The sequence below is a fragment of the Suricata suricatta genome, chromosome 11 (assembly GCF_006229205.1).
Source record: "Suricata suricatta isolate VVHF042 chromosome 11, meerkat_22Aug2017_6uvM2_HiC, whole genome shotgun sequence".
NCBI lineage: Eukaryota > Metazoa > Chordata > Mammalia > Carnivora > Herpestidae > Suricata > Suricata suricatta.
The window spans coordinates 49527668-49547154 of NC_043710.1; the positions used below are offsets into that span (position 1 = coordinate 49527668).

The 19487-nt window shown below is 38.7% G+C and overlaps 1 protein-coding gene across 1 annotated transcript in view; it reads right to left on the minus strand.

The window, feature by feature from the left end:
• NLRP14 (NLR family pyrin domain containing 14) overlaps nt 1–19487 on the minus strand; it is a 35335-nt gene that overhangs the window by 3997 nt on the left and 11851 nt on the right. The window contains exons 5-9 of the mRNA XM_029915376.1: nt 17889–18056; nt 11200–11370; nt 10704–10874; nt 8722–8892; nt 7659–7829 (exon numbers count right to left, since the gene is read on the minus strand). Of these exons, the coding sequence (XP_029771236.1) occupies nt 7659–7829; nt 8722–8892; nt 10704–10874; nt 11200–11370; nt 17889–18056 (852 nt within the window). The remainder of the gene's footprint in view (nt 1–7658; nt 7830–8721; nt 8893–10703; nt 10875–11199; nt 11371–17888; nt 18057–19487) is intronic.

Consider the following 19487-nt stretch of genomic DNA (forward strand, 5'->3'; position numbering starts at 1 on the left):
AGAACCTGTTTGGGATTTTCTCTCCCCACCTTTCTCTGCCCCTTCCCCACTCATGCTGTCTCTCTCAAAATAAATAAACTTAAAAAATAAGGAATGCACTTTAAAATAACCCATGAAGAAAGAAGCATAAGGAACTTAAATTTATTTTAGACTCAAAAATAACAAATGCTGCATATCATATTATAGAATGAAGTTAATGCAATGATTTCAAGAAAAATTAAGTGTCAGAAAAGAAAGAAATATTTATGAGCTACATGTTAAACTCAAGTATTTAAGAACAGTATTAAAAAGAAAAAAGGGGGCACTTGGCTGGTGCAGCTGGTTAAGCATCTTACTCCTGGTTTCAGCTCAGGTCAGCAGGATCTCATGGTTTCATGAGTTCGAGCCCAGTGTTGGCTTTGTGCTGGCAGCACAGAACCTGCCTGGGATTCTCCCTCTCCCTCTCTCTCTGCACCTCTCCTGCTTGCACACTCTTTCTCATAAAAATAAGTGAATATACTTTAAAAAAGAAAAAGAACTTAAGAACAGTAAAATAAACTCAACAAAAGTAGAAGTAAAACAATTAATGAAATAGGAAGTATAACAGAGAGAATCAATGTTGTGTTCTTTAAAAAGTAAAATGAGAAAAAGCTCAAATTGCCAATATCAGGAAAAGCAAGGAGACATAACCAGATGTCTAAATCACTGGAGATAATTAGAAGCTGAGCAGGTAATAGACACTTGCCAATACATTTTAAAATTTAGATGAAATGGATAAAATCATAGGAATAATCCTACCAAAAAATTACTCAACAAGAGAAAACATACATAAATGTATAAGTATTTTAAAAATGACTCAGAAGTCAAATCTCCATACAAAGAAAATTTCAGATAATATAGCTTCACCAGAAGTTTCTACGAAGTTCAAGGAAGAAATAATTCTAGTCTTACACAAATCTCCCCCAGGAAACAAAGAAGGATCACTCCTAAACTCATTTTATTAAAATACTGTAATCTGGATGCCAAAACATGATAGGGACCACACAAGAAAATTATAACACAGACTCCATTATAAAAAAGATATCAAAATATTCATATATTAACAAAATAAAGTGCACAATGTACATAAGACATACTATGATCAAGTTGGTTTTGAGCCCCAAAAAAGGTTGATATAATAATAGATATAAGATATATAATAAAATCCATGTTATTGACCACATTTAGCATATTTCAGAAAGTTCAACATATATTCATAACTTAAAAGAAGAAAAGCAAATTCTTAGCAAAACTAAAGATAGGAACCTTTGTAGATTAATAAATGAAACACTGAAATTTTGCTTTTGCCAATAAAAATACCACAGGGAAGCCCACTAGCTTAAGACATTAACATTCTATCACAGGTCTTACAAGTTACTAAGGTGATAAAAAGAAAAGATAGAAAAGGAAAAGACAACTATTATTCCCAAGAGAGATGACTGTGTACCTAGAAAATCCAAGTGATTAAGCAATTCTAATCAACCGGAGGATGTGCCAGTCTTCTGGGTATGAAATTAACAACTGTGTTTCTCTGTATAAGAAATTAAAAAAATGAAAAAACAAAAATACCCACTTACAATAGTATTGCGATATAGCAAGTACTTAGGAATGAAGTTATGCAGTAAAATAAAGGGCTACTACAGAAAAAATTACTAAGCTTTATTGATAGATCTAAATAAATAAGGGGATATATCATAACTGATAGATTCAATGTAGTTCCAATCAAAATTCCAACATCTGGGTAGGCATGGATATACGGGGAGATGCACATGCATGTGTGTGTTAACCTGATAAGCTGTTATTTAAAGTTTTGTTTGGAAATGCAAAAGGAGAACCCACTAACAGACCCACGCACCAATGAAGACTTGATTTGTAACAAAGGTGGCCCTGCCAGACAGTGGGGAAAGAAAAACAGTCAATAAATTTTGCTGGAAAAGATGACTATCCACATAGAAAAATATTAAATTGGACTGACATCAAACCATATATTTTTGGAGGTGGAGAGAATGTACATGCACACAATCAGGGGAGGGTCTAAGGTGGGGGGGTGGAAAGAGAGAGAGATTGAGAGAGAGAGAATCTCAAGCAGGTTCCATTCCCAGCTCAGAGCTCAATCTCACCATCATGAAATCATAACCTGAGCCAAAATCAAGAGTCAGAAGCTCAACTAACTTGAGCTACATAGGCATCCCGCCAACCATATTTTTAAATTAAAGTCTCAAATACTTCAAAAGCTGCCTTTTATGTTTAGAAAATAATAGTAGCATGTCTTCATAATTCCAGAGTTGGGGAAATGTCCTAAACAATTACAAAAAGGACTAATAAAGGAAAAATCTGATGTTATAATTAAGTCCTTTGGTTCCATAAAAGACACCATAAAGAGTGGAAAGAAAAGCCTAAGTTATTGTCACATATCTAAGTGACAAGGGCTCATAACCAGAATATATTGAAGGAAAACAAAAACAAAAAAGCCCTACAAATCAAAAAGGGCAAAATGGCTCACCCAATTGAAAAATAAACAAAATAAGTGAAAAGGGAACTTTATAGAAAAGGAAATCCAAGTGGCTACTAAGCATCTGTAAAGGTGTTCAACCTCTCTTTAACAAGACAATTCTAAACTAAAACCACAATGAGATGCCAACACACATCTGATTCACTAAAACTTTAAAAATTAAGTCAGACAAAATTGGCAAGAATAGAGAACAGGAACTATCACACACTGCCAGGGGCAGAATAAATTAGTTCAGTCTTTTTTTTTTTTTTTAGTTTATTTATTTTGAGGGGGAGAGGGGAGAGGTGGGGAGAGGAGCAGAGAGGAGGGGAGAGGGGGAATCCCAGGCAGGCTCCACACTGTCACTGCAGAGCCTAATGTGGGTCTTGAACTCACAAACCGTGAGATCATGACCTGAGCCAAAGTCAGATGCTTAACCACTGTGCCATCCAGGTACCGTAGGCATAATCTTTGTGACAGTATCTGATAAATTTGAAGACCTATTCCCAATGTGTAATAAATCACTATTTTTCCCAAGTATATTCATATGTTCCTTAATTCATGTATTAAAATATTCATCAGGTGCATTCATCATAAAATAAATAACAAAAATGCTCACCTATAATAGAATGGTTACATAGTTGGTGATATGGTCATTCACTGGGATACTTTGCTGTGGTAAAAATGAAATAACTACAACTACACAAAATGACTGGATAACAAATTCCTAACAAAGAGCAAAAAAAAGAATAATACAAAAGAATATACAGAGTATGATTTCCTGTATATAAAGTTCAAAACCTAAAAATATTTAACAATACATTGCATAGGACTGTATACACTCACAGTCACTCTACAGATAAATAAATGATGACCACAAAATTCAGGATAATGGTTTTATTTCTTAGGGAAGAGGGAAGAGATTTGTAAGGGAGGAATAGGGGGATTTACTTTCCTGGGAAAATTCAATTATTGACCTGGGTGAGCTTACACACATGTTTAACATTTATTTATTTACTTACTTATTTATGCTTTTATGCATTTATTTATTTTTATTATTTTCTCAAAAATAAATAGTAAGTTAAATAAGAAAATAAATAAATGCAGGGCAGGGGCAGAGAGAGACAAAGGGAGACTCTCAAGCACGCTCAGTGCTGTCAGCACAAAGCCGAAGTGGGTTTCATGAAACCTGAAAGTAGAAACCAAGTTGGTGCTTAACCAAGTCACCCAGGCAATCCCTATGTATTATAAAACTTATAGTTTTATTCACTTGTTTCGATGTATTTTATATTTCATTGTGAAAATGTCTAAAATATGATGTGGTAGATTTTTTTTTTTGTATATAAACATTCCTTTTTTTCCCAAGTTTTTACTTAAAGTCCAGTTAGTTAACATACCATTTAATATTTGTTTCAGGTGTAGAATTTCGTGATTTATCACTTATATACAACACCCAGGGATCATCACAAGTGTCCTCCTTAATACCATTACTCATTTAACCCATTCCCCACCTATCTCCCCTCCAGCAACCCCCGGTTTGTTTTCTGTAGTTAAGAATCTCTTTCATTGTTTCCTTTTCTTTTTTTTTTTTTAATGATCCAGTAATTGCACTATGGACTAGGTATTTACCCAAAGGACACAAAAATACGGATTCAAAGGGATATATGCACCCCGATGTATTTTATAGCAGCATTATCTACCATAGGTAAAGTATGGAAAGAGCCCAGATGTCCACTGACTGATGAATGGATAAAGAAGATGTGGTGTAAACATATAATGGAATATTACTCAGCCATACAGAAGAACAGAATCTTGCATTTCCAACAATGTGGATGGAGCCAGAGTATGCCAAGTGAAAAAAGTTAGTCAGAGAAAGACAAATACCATATGATTTCACTCATATGTGAAATTAAAAAACAAAACAGATGAATATAGGCAGGTCTTTAAAATATCAGAAGAGAAAAATAAAAATTATGAAATGTAGAGGACATTGGAAGAAACAAGAAGGGGGTCATCACTGCTGAAAATTAACTTAAAATTATGGGTTAGAAAAAAGTCAAGTGAAAAGAAAATGAGTTTTAAAAGATTAGAAAAAATTATAAAGACAGACATAAGAGATCCAATACAAGCATAATTGGTGATCCAGAAAACAAATTAGATAAGCAGGAATTAAAATGCAGGAAACCTATTTTAAAAAAAGAACACAATCTACAGATTGAAATGGCACACCATTTCCCCAGGAAAATATTAATGAGGAAAATTCTACACAGGACAAATTATTGCTCCTAAAGAGCAATTCTATGGACATCCAAACCAAAAACAAAACAAACAAAAAAACCCAAAACCACACACACATACACAAAAACAAAACAAAACAAAAACCCCACTTATGTTTAACCAGTAGCAAGAATCAGCTGGCTTCAGACTTTTCAGTAACTAGATTCAATGCTAGCAGGCAGTGGACTTTCTGTAAAAGGAAGGATGACCAAAATATGAACACAGCCAAGCTGCCACTCAAGGTCACAGAAAACTAAGACATTTCCAGAAATGGAAAAAGTCAAGGAGAATAGTACTCATGTCTCCCATTTTGAAGAAGCAATGGGCCAACAGTCAAGGAATTCAGTGAACATTCCATGGTCCCTACTATGCACAGGCATCTAGTATTGCTGAGCTCTGGAATGATATTGCAAAATTACAAAGATTTCTGATCCTCCCTCCCTCCCTCACCTCTTGGTTGACATACTATAGTGAGGCATTAGGTCAATAAACACAGCTATCCCCTGAAATGGTTCAATCTGTATCTCACCACTTCCTGAGTAATGATTAGGTTGAAAGGGATAGAAAGTTATGTAAAACCTTTGAAATTTCAGGACTGCAACTTGATCATTCCTGGGAATAAGGCTTTTCTTTCCCTAACAGCAACTCCAGGCCAGCTGGATTAGTGTACCCTCCAGGTGGCAGGCCAGCCACAAAGGACCTGTGGGGTTCAAACTTAATTTGGCTTCAGACACCTTGGAGTCCCCTTTGGATCGTGAGGATAATGATCATTTGGTTGAGTATACTGCTTGAGATGTTCCACTATAAGCCAAGATGTAGAATAGAATGGGTTGATAGAAATGTTGTAAAAATGCTTTATTCTTCTCCTTCCAGATCCTTCTGGACTGAAAGCCTAGGTACGAGCAGGGGATGACTGGAGAAAAGCAAAGTTACAGGCAGTAGGATGGGACACATTGATTTCAAGACTGTGGGAAAGAGCAGTCACACCAACACCTGGGAAAGGAACATCTCAGAACCTGGGAGGTGCAGGGAGTGGGAAGAACAATTCATGATTTCTTTTCCTTCCCTAGAACCAACACAGCTTCCTGGCAAAATCATGTGGTAGCAGCTGCGGCTGACAAACTCACCCACTGCCCAGTCTGTCCACATGAATGGAAACAAAATTCCATGAGGACGTAGCAGGTCCTAACTGTTCTGCTGTGCCTCATGTCATCAGCAGCAGCCCCCAGATTTGGACCGCTGTCATGGGTGTACAAACACAACTGGTACAACCTTGTTTCAGTGTGACTGGTACAAATTCATAAGCTTCTCTTGATGCCAGTGCAGCCCTTGTTTATGTGATTTATGGCTAATAAGGCACCTGTGACTACTCAGTGACATAACCAAACCACTATAATGGTGATTCAAATCAATAGAATAACACATCCCACATTGGAGTGAACTGTGTTCCTTCAGATTATATGTTTGCTATGTGTGGAGTTGTGGACCACTGAAGATCTCTTTATTGGGGATGGGACTGCTTTTGGCCAGATTTTGTTCCCTATATTTATTGCCAATGATACCAAAATCAGCAGGTCAACCTAAACTCCCTTTCAGGAGTTGTAATGAATAACAAGACTTCTTGGTCTCATTCAGTTGGCTAGTCCAGGATGCTGAGGATATAGTTGAAATCAATTTGACCTCATCTCATGCTTGGAGTCCTAATTATGGTGGTCCTAATTAAATGCCTAGGAGACAAATTGAGCAGATTTGGCCTCTGCCTTTGTTGGTCAGATTAGTGAGGGTGGCATATCCATGTGAAAATTAACTAAGACTGTACTGTGCATAAAAAGGGGGCAGATATTGCTGGGACACAATCTTCTGTGGGTCTTTTGCTCTCCTACATGATTTATTGACAAAAATGTAAGACCTTGACAACTCTATGTGGCCATTTCCTAGGGCTCACTGTGCAGTGAGCAGTCTTGAGGGATGTCTTCCTCTGGGACAAAAAACACAATTGCTTAGCACTTTCTATAAAGTGGTGAGTCCCTCAGCTACGTGTTTCTCTCTTGGGATTCAACCCACTACCATGTGAGCTGTCCATATTCACCCTTTGGGACTTGGGGGACATACACTTGTGCTTGTGCTGCTATGCTATGAGTAATAAAGTCCTCTGTCTCCAATGGGACTCTGGGTTTCCTGCCAGCATCCATGAAATAGTAATAGGCTAACTTATTAGGCTATAAGCAGGATAAAATTAAATTACAGACTGAATCATTACAATATCATCATTGTTGTCAGGTAAAGCAGTACTTTCTTGGAAGAGTCAGGTAGACATATCATAGTATTCAGGTTTCCCACACATGGAGCAAAATTTTTGACCCAGAGGTCAATAATTCATGCTATGTAAGAATGTACTAGCCAATGGCAGTTCAAGATTTAAAAAGAAAATAAACACCTAAACAATACGTGATTTAACATAAAAAGTACTCAGAACATAAGAGAAGACTTTTTTAGATTTCAGGCTCCTTAAGAGCCTAGAAAGCATTTTTCCAGAGAGAAGACAATTAGCAAAATCTTCAATTTAATAAGAAAAATTAATTCAAAGACAGATGGAATATCTGAAGGATAGAACATGAAAGAGCTTAAAGCAAAGACCATTTACTTAATATATACCCTAACACACTAAAGAGAACAGAAAGAAATGTGAAATATGGCTTCAATACTAACAACACATAATACACACTGATGCATATATGTGAAATTCATATTCTCATTTCTGAGGGTAACTTACCTTCTAGCCCATTTTGCATCTCCTCTCATGCACTAAATTTCTCGTAGCCACATTAGCCACCAAATAGGTATCATTTTCCTCATGGAAAACTGAACTCACCCAAGCCTCTGAATATTGCAGTTTGGATGTCTCAAAGCCTGATACAGAATTTTTACTCCATCATCCTGCAGGTCATTGTTTCCAAGGTCCAGGCTCCGCAGGTGTGGGTTGTTCAGAATAACAGAAGCCAGATCCAGACAACATACACTAGTGAGCACACAGCCCATCAATCTGCAAGAAACAGAGAGACACATGAGACCTTCAGTTGTGAGGCTTAATTCATTTATTCCTAGGAGAGAAGCCCAGGTATCTGAGCCTTTTTTCTGACTCTTATCTACCCACAATCCAAGATGCACACAGGAATGTCTAACATTACCACTAGAAACCAATGGGGTTTCTTAATGAGCAGAAAAAAATCCATTGGGTAAAACTGCTTTTCCCCCCAAACAGGTTGTTATTCCACAAGCTTAGTTCTTATTTCTATCAATGCTAAAAAAAAAAAAAATGGATATAAGTTTACCCAAGGAATCCAAAGATCTCTGTGCTTTTAGTTTCCAGTAAATTTTTGAAATAAAAATACTTAAAAAAAAAAAAACAAAAAACAAAACCTAAGGTGTTATCTTCCAAGAGGTAGCAGCCTACATATGAAAAGATAGGTCCTCCAGCCCTTTGTAGGGCATTCAGGAGCATTCACAACCCGGCCTCGAGTGTTCTCTTCCCACACATCGTCCCCATCCTATTTGCCAACCATACATCTGTGTTTTAGGGTTCCCTCCGCCAAATTTAGCACATCTGTCTTCATGATAAAATCCTCTTTATCTTTCAAGACTAAGGCAACTCAGTCTCCTCTGTCCCACTGCTTGCTCCTTGGGAGTTCTGTCATGACTGTTTTTTAAGTTTATTTATTTATTTTGAGGGAGAGACAGAGAGTGAGCAAGGGAAGGACGGGGGTGGGGGGGAGGGGGAGAGAGAGGGGGAGAGAGAGACAGAGAGAGAATGAATGAGAATCAGGATCAGCTGTTTATTCTTTTCTCTGACTGATACTCAGCTCAGCCCTTCTTGACTCATCTCCCCTGCCCTCACAGTAGTTAAAGCATGCAAGGTCAGGTCCCAGAAAACCTACTCCAGGTCCTGAAGGTTACAGCTGGGATGCCGAAAGACATCGCACAGAAGCTTTACTCCATCATCTTGTAGCCAGTTGGACCCCAGATCCAGATGTGTCAGGCTCTTGTTGCGTAGGAGAGAAGATGAGAGAGGTTCGCCGCTCAGGGAGGTGAAGTGGCAACGCCTCAGCCTACAGGAAGGACAGTGCGGGGAGAGATGGAATCACTGCTCTACTGCCCAGAGATTTTTCTCTTTGCAGAGGTTTCATCCTGTGGTCCCTTACCTGTTTGCCAACACCCATCTCAGATCAAATACACTCTCCCTCATTACCTCTTTCCCTGTCTCATTTGAGATACTTAGGTTTGCACCAAATTTCTAACTGGATCCATACTCTTCACAATTTTTACTTTAAAAATTTTTTAAATTTATTTTGAAAGAGAGAGAAAGAGCAAGAAAGAGAGAATTCCAAGCAGGCTCTGTGCTGTCAGCGCAGAGCCTGATGTGGGGCTCAATCTCATGAACTGTGAGAACATGACCTGAGCTGAAACCAAGAGTCAGATGCCCAACTGACTGAGCCACCCAGATGCCCCCAAATTTTTCTTTACTATAAAGTGAAATGTTAACCTCTTCACACTATGCATAAATACAGTACCTTATCGCAGAAGTAGCTACATGGAGAGGAGTAGGCATATGGAACAGAATGGAAGTAATCATAATAAAGTACTTTTTTACATAATAACAGTGGCATTTCCAATCAGTAGGGAAAAGATCTATTATACTGAAAGTAATTTGGGAAACCAGACCTGACATATGGGAGAAAATAAGTTTTAAGCCTTATAACAAATAATGTAGGAATAATTTAACACTTAAATGTTAAAAATTAAACTATAAAGAGTATGACATAAGTAGGGTTTTTTAAAAACAAAGATATTTCCAATTATGACAAAACTTCAAGAAGTCATGAGGAGGAAGGAAGATAATGTGACTTCACAAAAATTTTAAACTTCTGTATTCTAAAAATGGCCATGAGAAAACATACAAACACATGCTAGGTAAATTATTTGCAATATAGAAAAATAATGGCTATAATGTATATGTGATATTAATAACCATAATACATAACATAAATAACAGAAAACATCCAGAGGAAAATGAAGCCAATGAAGAGGCAATTCTAGAATATTAAAGGCCAAAAACTTTTGAAAAGATGCTCAATATCGAATTATTTTTATTTATTTATTTTATTATTTTTTAAGAAGGCTCCATGCCCAATGTAGGGCTCAAACTCACGACTCCAAGATCGAGAGTCACATGCTCTACCAGCTGAACCAGCCAGGCGGCCCTCAAAAATCAAATCATTTTTAAAGTTATTTTCAATCATCTAATTAACACTGATCAAAAAAAATACAGTAGATACTCGATGAGGATATTAAAATGCAGGCCTCTAGATTGCCATGGAACTGTGAACAATCGGTCTGGAGACAATGTAACCTTATCTGACAAAATAAAAACTTTGGGTCATCAATTCCACGTCTGGAAATTATCTAAAAACAACGAACAGAATCAGCACACTGACCCCGCCGTGCCCTGCGGTGCTATATTTCTGTTTGATGGTGTTCATAAATATTTCCCTGTTCTAGACCCAGAATAGGGAGTTGGAGAGGCAGACATTAGTCCTGAATCCACTATTTCCTTGTGAGCATTACGCAAGCTATATAACTGTTCTAAGCCACACATTCTCATCTGGTGCTTAGAATTCAGGTGGCCAATTTGACACCAATAGGTACGTTTGTACAGATTAAAAAATTTAGCACACGGCCCAGCACAGAGTAAAGGCACAATAAATGGCACTTATTAACACCATCATCCTCATCATCTTCATTATCATGGATAACAGGAGGGGAAAAGCAAGGGACAGAATATATTTATAACATTCTCCTTTTTAAAATTTATTTCAAAATGCATATTACACCAGCAGGAGGAATAGTCATGCTCACTTACACAAGGCTCTGGAGATTGCACTGTGGATGTTTCAAAACATCACTCACAAGCTTTATGCCATCATCTCCCAAGACGTTGTCCGCCAAGCACAAATGTGTCAACCTTTTGTTGCTGATGAGAGCCAAAGAAAGATCCTCACAACCAACTACTGTGAGGCCACAGCTTTCTAAACTGAAGGACAAACACAGTTGGGAAGGGATCAGTCAAATGTTTCTCGCCCTCAGGGACACTAGCTGGTAGGTACAGTCCCTATACCTTTACTACAGAATCGACCTTTCAAACCTACAAAAATTACAAATGCCACTGCAGCTACATACAAGGGCAAGGAGGAGGAAAATAAAAATAAGCATTCATGAAGAAAAGCAGCATTTAAAAGTCTAACGAGAGAGAAAGCAAAGGAGGACTTCACGAAGAGCTCATCCAGCATTGACAAATGAGCCAAAGTGGTGTCCAGACCCAAGCAGTTTGCCTATACAGACAAACCAGCAAGACTCACGACAGTCTCTCGAGGTGACACTTGGGATGTCCTAAGGCCTCACACAACAGCTTGACTCCATCATCTAATAGCTGATTGGTTGACAGATTCAGAAATACCAGGCTCTGACTTCTGACAAGAGCCTTAGAGATATTTAAACAACAAACTGTAGTTAGGTCACAGGATTCCAAGCTGAAAAACAACACAGAAAACCAGAGATGACCCTCCTCAGAGAAGGTTAGGACCACCACTCACCCACCCTCACAGGCTTTGCGACTCTTTCTGAATACCAGCTTCCCTACTTGCAATGCGTTATTTAGCTAAAGCACAAGCATCTAAGGAAAGAGCATCCCATCTTCCCAATTCCCTATGAAAATATGTATGAAAGTCCTAAAAATATATTTTTAAATGATACTTTTTTTTTTTTAATCTAGGAGGAATTTCCTCCAACTACAACATGAAAGAAGGTGGACTGAAGGGTATGGAGTCCTTGTGCTCTGACTTCTGAAACAAATGGGGCAGAAGTCAGGAGCAAAAGCTGTGATTCCCACAGCTGCCTGCCAAGAACTCACCTATTAATGGGAGTCAATCCATGTTTTTCTGAGAAACCCAATCTTTAAGAGTAAATCTCCTAGATTTATTAGATCTAGTAAATTTAATGGAAGTAAATCAGAAATAGGGGCACCTGAGTGGCTCAGCTGGTTAAGCATCTGACTTTGGCTCAAGTCATGATCTCACAGTTACTGAGTTCAAGCCCTGTCTTCGGCTCTGTGCTGACAGCTCAGAGCCTGGAGCCTGCTTTGGATTCCCTGTGTCTCTCTCTCTGTCCCTCCCCTGCTCATATTCTGTCTGTCTCTCTCTCAAAAATAAATAAAGATTAAAAAAATTTTTTTAAGTAAATGAGAAAGAAAGTCTCTAAAAATAAAGTAAAAGAGGAAGGGAAGCTATAGAAGAAAGAAAGTAGTACATGAAGAGCCCATAATTGTAGAGACTCCTACTCAGAGACAGCTGGTGCTTGGAGAAGGCTGGGCCTGGTATCAGCTCTTCATAAGACAAGAAAGGTGACAGCAGCACTCCAGGAATTTGGGAATCGCTCTAGTTACTCCTCTGAATCAAGCACTTATCAACTCAGTCCCTCAGGAAGTGGTTCTCTTCGTCCAAATAAGGGTATATATAGGTAAAGAACAAGAGAAGCTCCCTCCTCCATCCAGAATTGGACCTCAGTGGATGATCTGAGGCTGGAAACCTCAACTTGCCCTGAAAAGGTGTTATGGACTGAATTGTGTTCCCCAAAATTCACATGTTGAAGCCCATGCCCACAGTGGGACTATTATTTGGGGACAAGGCCTTTAAGGAAGTAATTATGGTTATATGAAGTCACAAGAATGGACTCTAAATCCAAAAGGACCGGTGCCCTTTTAAGAAGGGAAGAGGCACCAAGACTGCACACTCATGACAGAGGCCCATGAAGGCAACACGAGAAGGTGGCTATCTACAAGCTTAGAGTAAAGCCTCATCAGAAACACACCCTGCCGGCAACCTGATCTTGAACTTCCAGGCTCCAAAACTGTGAGAGATCAATTTCTGTTGTTTAAGCCACCCAGTCTGGGGCATTTTGCTACAGCTGCCTGAACAGGGGGATGTGAGAGAGTGTTATAGCAGCAGCCAAGCAGGCAGTTAGAGAAACAAGGGAAACTTCATACACTGGGTTTGGAGAGAGCTCTTCTAGACAGAAAAAGATTCCAATATTACGGGGCCTGTGGATAAACTGTTAACTGACAGAAAGAAAATATGTGCATGTATGAAAACCAGAAAATGGGGAAACAAAAGAAAACATTTAGAAAGGCTTGCTTTACATCTTAAATGGATAAGGTACACATTCTCTGAACAAAAGCCCGACCTAAGAGGGGGTCACATTGAGAAAGCAAATGGGTTTAAGATAAAGAGTGCAAGGAGTTTAAAAACAGGAAAAAACTGGAATCCATATTTGAAGCACTAAAGAACAAAAGGAGTGAAAATAAATGTGAGAAACTCCTCAAAGATGAAAAAAGATTAAAGTGACCAAAAATAAGAGCCATACAGGAAATGAGCTACAACCAATGACTATGAGATGCTCTTGGAAAAAAGAAGAAAAATAAAACCTTTTTTTTTTTTTTTTTGGAAACAGACAGTGCGAGCAGGGGAGAGTCAGAGTGAGAGGGAGACACAGAATCTGAAGCAGGCTCCAGGCTCTGAGCTAGCTGTCAGCACAGAGCCCGATGTGGGGCTCGAACCCACGAACCATGAGATCATGACCTGAGCCAAAGTCGGATGCTTAATTGACTGAGCCACCCAGGCGCCCCTAAAACCATTTTTAAAAATCCAACTGAAAAAATTTTTCTTTTTCTTTTTTTTTTTTTTTTTTTTTAAGGAGCAGGCAGACGTTTATTAGGATAGAAGATCAGAAAGTAAGGACCACCTGGGTAGCTCAGTTGGTTAAGCATCCAACTTCAGCTCAGGTCATGATTTCCCCATTTGTGGGTTCATGCCCCATGTCAGACTCTGTGCTGACAGCTCAGAGCCTAGAGCCTGCTTCAGATTCTGCGTCTCCCCTTCTTTCTGCCCCTCCCATGCTCATGCTCTGTCTCTGTCAATAATAACCAAGCATTAAAAAAAAAAAAAAGATCAGAAAGTAAGAAGAGTAGGAAAGCTCTTTACAGAGAGGGAACATTCAGAAGGGAATCAAAAATTCCTGGAGAGAAAAAAAAAGGTTGCCATTAGATCAAAAGGTACTTTCATGCCAAAGTAAGGAAAACTACCTGGACAACACCAATGAAAGAAAACAAATATATATGAGTCAGGAAAGTGGGCAGGAAGGTGATCCTCAGATAGAACACCAAATGCTGCAGAGCAACGTACCAAAGTGCTAAGAATGAAAATGGAAACCTCAGACCCAGATAAGAAATCAATCATTGGGATGCCTGGGTGGCTCAGTTGGTTAAGTGTCTGATTTTGGCTCAGGTCATTATCTCATGGATTCTGAGTTCCAGTCCCACATGGGACTCTGCACCGACAGAGTGTAGTCTGCTAGGAATTCATTCATTCATATTCTCTCTCCCTCTCTCCCTCTCTCTCTCCCCCCCCCCCAGCTGTCTCTCTCTCTCTTATAAATAAAAAAAGTCAATCATCTGTGAGGGCAATTGAGGGATATAAATGAAGTCCTAAAATATATCATTCATATACATTTCACGAAAATGGTAACATACAGCCAGTAATGCAACGGATTAAATTTAAGATTTTTTACAGTAAGTTTTATCAAAAACAAAAAAATACCCATATACATTGATAAAAAGTATATAAGTTTAAATAATTGTTGTATATGTGTGCGTTGCCATGACAAAAAGTCTGAAAAGTTCTGAAAGAGTTCAAAATGTGAAATGTGTAGCCCCTATACTATTGTGCATGCTGGCAAATGTATGACAGAGGTACATTAAATGCAATGCCTTACATAAGGGTATTTTAAACGCTTTAATCCTTTAAATTTGGTAAGTCAAGCATACATTTGGAGGGGAAAACCCTGAATTATAAAAAATTATAATTTTTAATATTTGTTACAGAGCTGTAATCATCAAGACAGTATGGGTACTGGCACAAAAACAGACACATAGATCAATGGAACAGAATAGAGAATCCATAAATGGACCTACAAATGTATAGCCATCTAATCTTTGATAAAGACAACCTCTTCAGCAAATGGTGCTGTCAAAACTGGACAGCAAGTTGCAGAAGAATGAACCTGAACCACTTTCTTACACTACACACAAAAATAACCTCAAAATGGATGAAAGACCTCAATGTAAGACAGGAAGCCATCAAAAGGATGTGAGCCATGTGCTGATGGTGTGCAGAGGCTGCTTATGATTCTTTCTCTCTCCCTACCTCTCTGGCCCTTGAGCTGCTATCTCTCTCAAAGGTAAATAAACTTACAAAAAAAAACACCTTGTTTGGTATGATTATGAAGCTGTGGATTCATATCAAGGTTTATGAAAGTTAATAACTAAAAAACATTTTTGCAGTAGAGAAAAATCAGACTAGTAGTTCAGGTTTCAACTCAAGTCTCTGCCTTCTGGGTCATCTGTACAGGTGGCAGAAATTGTGATATCAAACTATATATTCTCACTTTTCTAAAGTCTATTCATATTTATGAGGATACATTATACCTTTGAACTCTTTATGATTATGAACAATTATAATAAACTAGAAGGATTCCAAACTCCTGGAAGAGAAAAAATTTCTCACTGGTTCATATGCTATCTACTTCTTATAAACTATTTCAAATTACTTAATAATACAGTCAAGGCTGTGGTTATTTGTCATTCCCAGGCATCTTCCTCTTATCTTTTTGTTTTGTAGTTTATTTATTTTTTTTATTTGAGAGAGAGCTAGAGAACAAGCATGGGAGGAACAGAGAGGGAGACAGAATCCCAATCCTGATAGGGGGCTCAAACTCACAAACTTGACCTGAGCTGAAGTCAAGAGTCTGACGTTTAACCAACTAAGCCATCCAGGTGCCCCACCTTCCTCTCAGTTGATCAACTCTTCCGATTGTTCTTGCAACTAGTTTAGATGCTATCCTTCCAGCATATTAGTTCTCTAATTCAAAATCTTTGAAGATGTTGGGAGGGTTTTACATTAATACTATTTTGATACTCTTCACGTGGCTGTTTGGTAGAATCAACTGCTCCCTCACCTTGCTTTTAACCCCAACTGCAGAGCATAGGCAAATAAGAAAGGACCCTGGGCACAATGAGGTATTATTGGTTTGCCCAAGGTTTTCATTTTTCCACCTATTTGCTCAACATATTTTAAGAACTACCCTATCATAAGGTCCGCAATGTAGAAAATATTATCAGGACAAGGAGAGTAGATCCTTCTCCCCCTTCTGGAGGAAAACCTTTCGTACACATTATAGTGAAATCTTCACATGAAATTAGTAATTGTATGTACCTTTCCAGTATGCTCATGTATAAGGGCTGATAGGAGCCTCTCAGCAATTTTAAGTCTTCTTAAATACTTTAAATTGGCGAAGTTCCTACAGTAATTGGGGATCTCTTGTGAGGCACCCTGGCAAAGACCTAAAGATTTATCAATGCTTTCACTGCTCACACCAACTAGAATCAGTGGGGACAGTAAAACCGCAAAATGCAATTTGGCAATGTTAAGCTCAGCATGATCTATGCACAAACCAGACTACTGTGGCCAGTCAACTGTCCACAGCTGTTAGGACATGAGGTCTAAAGCAAACAAAGAACTGAAACTTTCACCAGAGTGTTAATATGAAGTCTGTAAGTCTATCGATTATTTCCAGGGGTTACCCACAATGGGACAGCATCCAATCCTACACAAGGCAGATGGCTTCCTATTTGAAAGCCCAGTAACTGCATCTACATTAAGGCTTATCAGTGGCAAACTGTTCAAATCTCAGCTGATGAGAAAGATCTTACCCAAGTCCTGTGGCTCTGTCAAGTGCCACGGCATTTTGTCTTGGACCCATGACTCCCACTGTAAGAAAACATCTTTCCCTCCATTTAACAACTTTTTGCTACTAACATGTGTCACTTGTAGACAGAAGAACCAATAACCTATTTCTCACTTGGGTTCCATACTAGAAGCTACAGGTTACTGAAAATTCCTCACCATGTCCTAAAACTACTTTGCAGATGGTAACACTAATACCCGCCAACCTGGCCTGCTGACAACTGAACTCAACCCATGTTCAAGAAGCATCCAGCAACTTTCTGGACATGCTATAAGTGAATTTCATCCTACAAAATCTGATAAGACTTGAAAAAGAATTCCCACTGTTAATACAGTTCACCTGTCTATGGTCAAAAAGAAGGTCTTGTTCCACATTTTACTTGTGATGATTTCTACATATAGACTCTGATTTGCTTCTGACAAATACAGACCTATCCTGGCCTCTCATGCATCAAGGCTCTACCTTAACCCACTCCTCCTCCCCCACCCCTAAATGAGTCCAGGGATAAAAATGTCTAAGATAAAACTTATTGCAATGATTTTCTGGTTTGCTTTTGTTCAGTTTATTTTGTCAAAAATGGAATTAAATACCTTTCACTGGAATATAATAGCTCCCTTGAAACCAGTCACACAATGTGGGGACCCAGCAAGACTGCCAACCCTCTCACTCTCCGAGAAAATCGGACCCACCACTAGGATCCACAGTGTGTGAGAATGAACGTGCACCTTGACAGCCGACAGCTGCTGCACTCTTCCTCCTCAGCTTTCTCTACTGGTCACTGAGTTGCAATTATAAGGGGAAGGTGACTTGCTATCAAAACTTAAGTAAGCCTTGTGAGCCTGCCTGACACTGGCCCCAGTTACCATTAGTGCCTTCTCTTCTGTAAGTGTTCAAAGATACAATGAATGTACATATGGCTGCACTTAAATATGAAATTTTTAATTGAGTCTTTTTTTTTCTTTTTAACTTAGGGAATGTTGACATGGAACCATACAATGAGGAGTCTTTAGGGGGATGGGAGCAGTTAAAAGTCCTGTCAAGAGGAAATCACCCTGAATCTACAAATTCCTGCCATTCCATATCATGAAAATAGATTACCTAGCCATATGAACAGTAAATACAGGCTGTCAGAGTCTGGACAAAAGTCTCAATTATAACAACAACAACAACAACAAAAAACCTCACCACTTACCTCAGATTCTGTAGTTTACACTCCGGGTGTTTCAAGGCTTCACATAAGGACTCTACTCCACTGTCCCCTATATCACTCCCTTTCAGGTCGAGATGCATCAGATTCTGGTTGTGAGTCAAGGAACTAGCGATATCCCAACAACCACCAGGGAAAGAAAGAAATCTCATCCTTCAGAAGAAAAATATGCAGGAGAAATTACAAAATTATTTCTATCCTGGTTATAACACTCCCTTTCTTGTCAAACCCAACTCTTAGATATCTAAAGATTCCTGCCGTTTCTTATCTTACTGTGGGTTTCTCAGATTTCAAGGATGGTCATAAATCTGAGTTTCAGGATGTTGCTTAGACAAACTGGGTTACAACTTAAATGTCTATTACATCCTGACAACTGATATACTCAACTTTTTTTGACCTTGAAGGAAAAGAAGGTGATAACATCAGGAAAAGCAGAAGAGGAGTTTTTGAACTCTTAATCCCAGGAATGACTACCGAAAATATTGGAGGCTATTCCAAATGCTTCATTACAGCATTAATCCACAACATTTAATCCTTTAAATAACCTGAGGTGAGTTCATAATTAATATCAACAGTTTGATGTGCAACATTAGCAAAAACATATCACTACAAAAGATGCTGTCATCTTGTGGACTTTAAGTGTTCAGAGACAGCCCCAAGTTAAATAATAAATGGGACGAAGTGAAGTATGCCCCCTTTCTTCCTAGCTATTATTTGCTATTCAGTCATTGCTAGCTATATCTGATTCTTCTGTAAGTGCCTCTGCTAGCCCCTAATGCCTGGTATATTTACGCTGCGCACTGGCTGTTCAAAACATCCCTTTGTAGAATCACCTCTCCTCCCTTTTGCCCACCACCTAACCCTTCACCCTCACTCCTTCCAGTCAAGCACAAGAAAATAAAACTTGTACCTGTTTACAGCATTAACCATCATCATCTGGTAAGTGTGCCTAATGCACTCACTAAATATAAACTGAAAATAAGATTTTATGTGTTAAGGAAAAAGGACTTGAGGAAGTTAAGACCACACTGAGGTGGGAAAGACTAAGAGCTGCCTTTATGGTGTCACCCTCCAAGGGACCCTTGGATTCTAAGAGAGGGGGCCATTTAACCCAAAAGAAGGCAGTAGCTATTGTTAGGGCTTTAGACTGGTGATTATCAGTGAAAGGGAAATATAGGGGCGATGCCTGGGGGTGAATGAAAATTTCCAAGAACCCCTTAATCATGATATCTATGCAATTGCCTATGATGTAAAACCAGACCAAATCTGGTTACTTGAAATCGAAGGTCAGATCTCACTAAAAAGATGGAGATTCCAAGGGAAATACTTAGGGAGAAGCCTGTCTCCCCCAAATAGCATCAATCTCCAGTGCTAATCATTTGTTCAGCATTCAGTACACATTACTGAGCACCAGTTAGGCCTTGAGCATGTGGATGGGTACTGAATACAGTACTAAATAGGATCAGTTCCAGCTCTTAGTAGAGTCAGTAGACAAGAGGGAGAGAGCTGTGTAAACCAGCAAACGTAAAAAAGTGATAAGGTCTGTAGAATTAAGTTAGGATATAATAGAGACAAGTAGCAAAT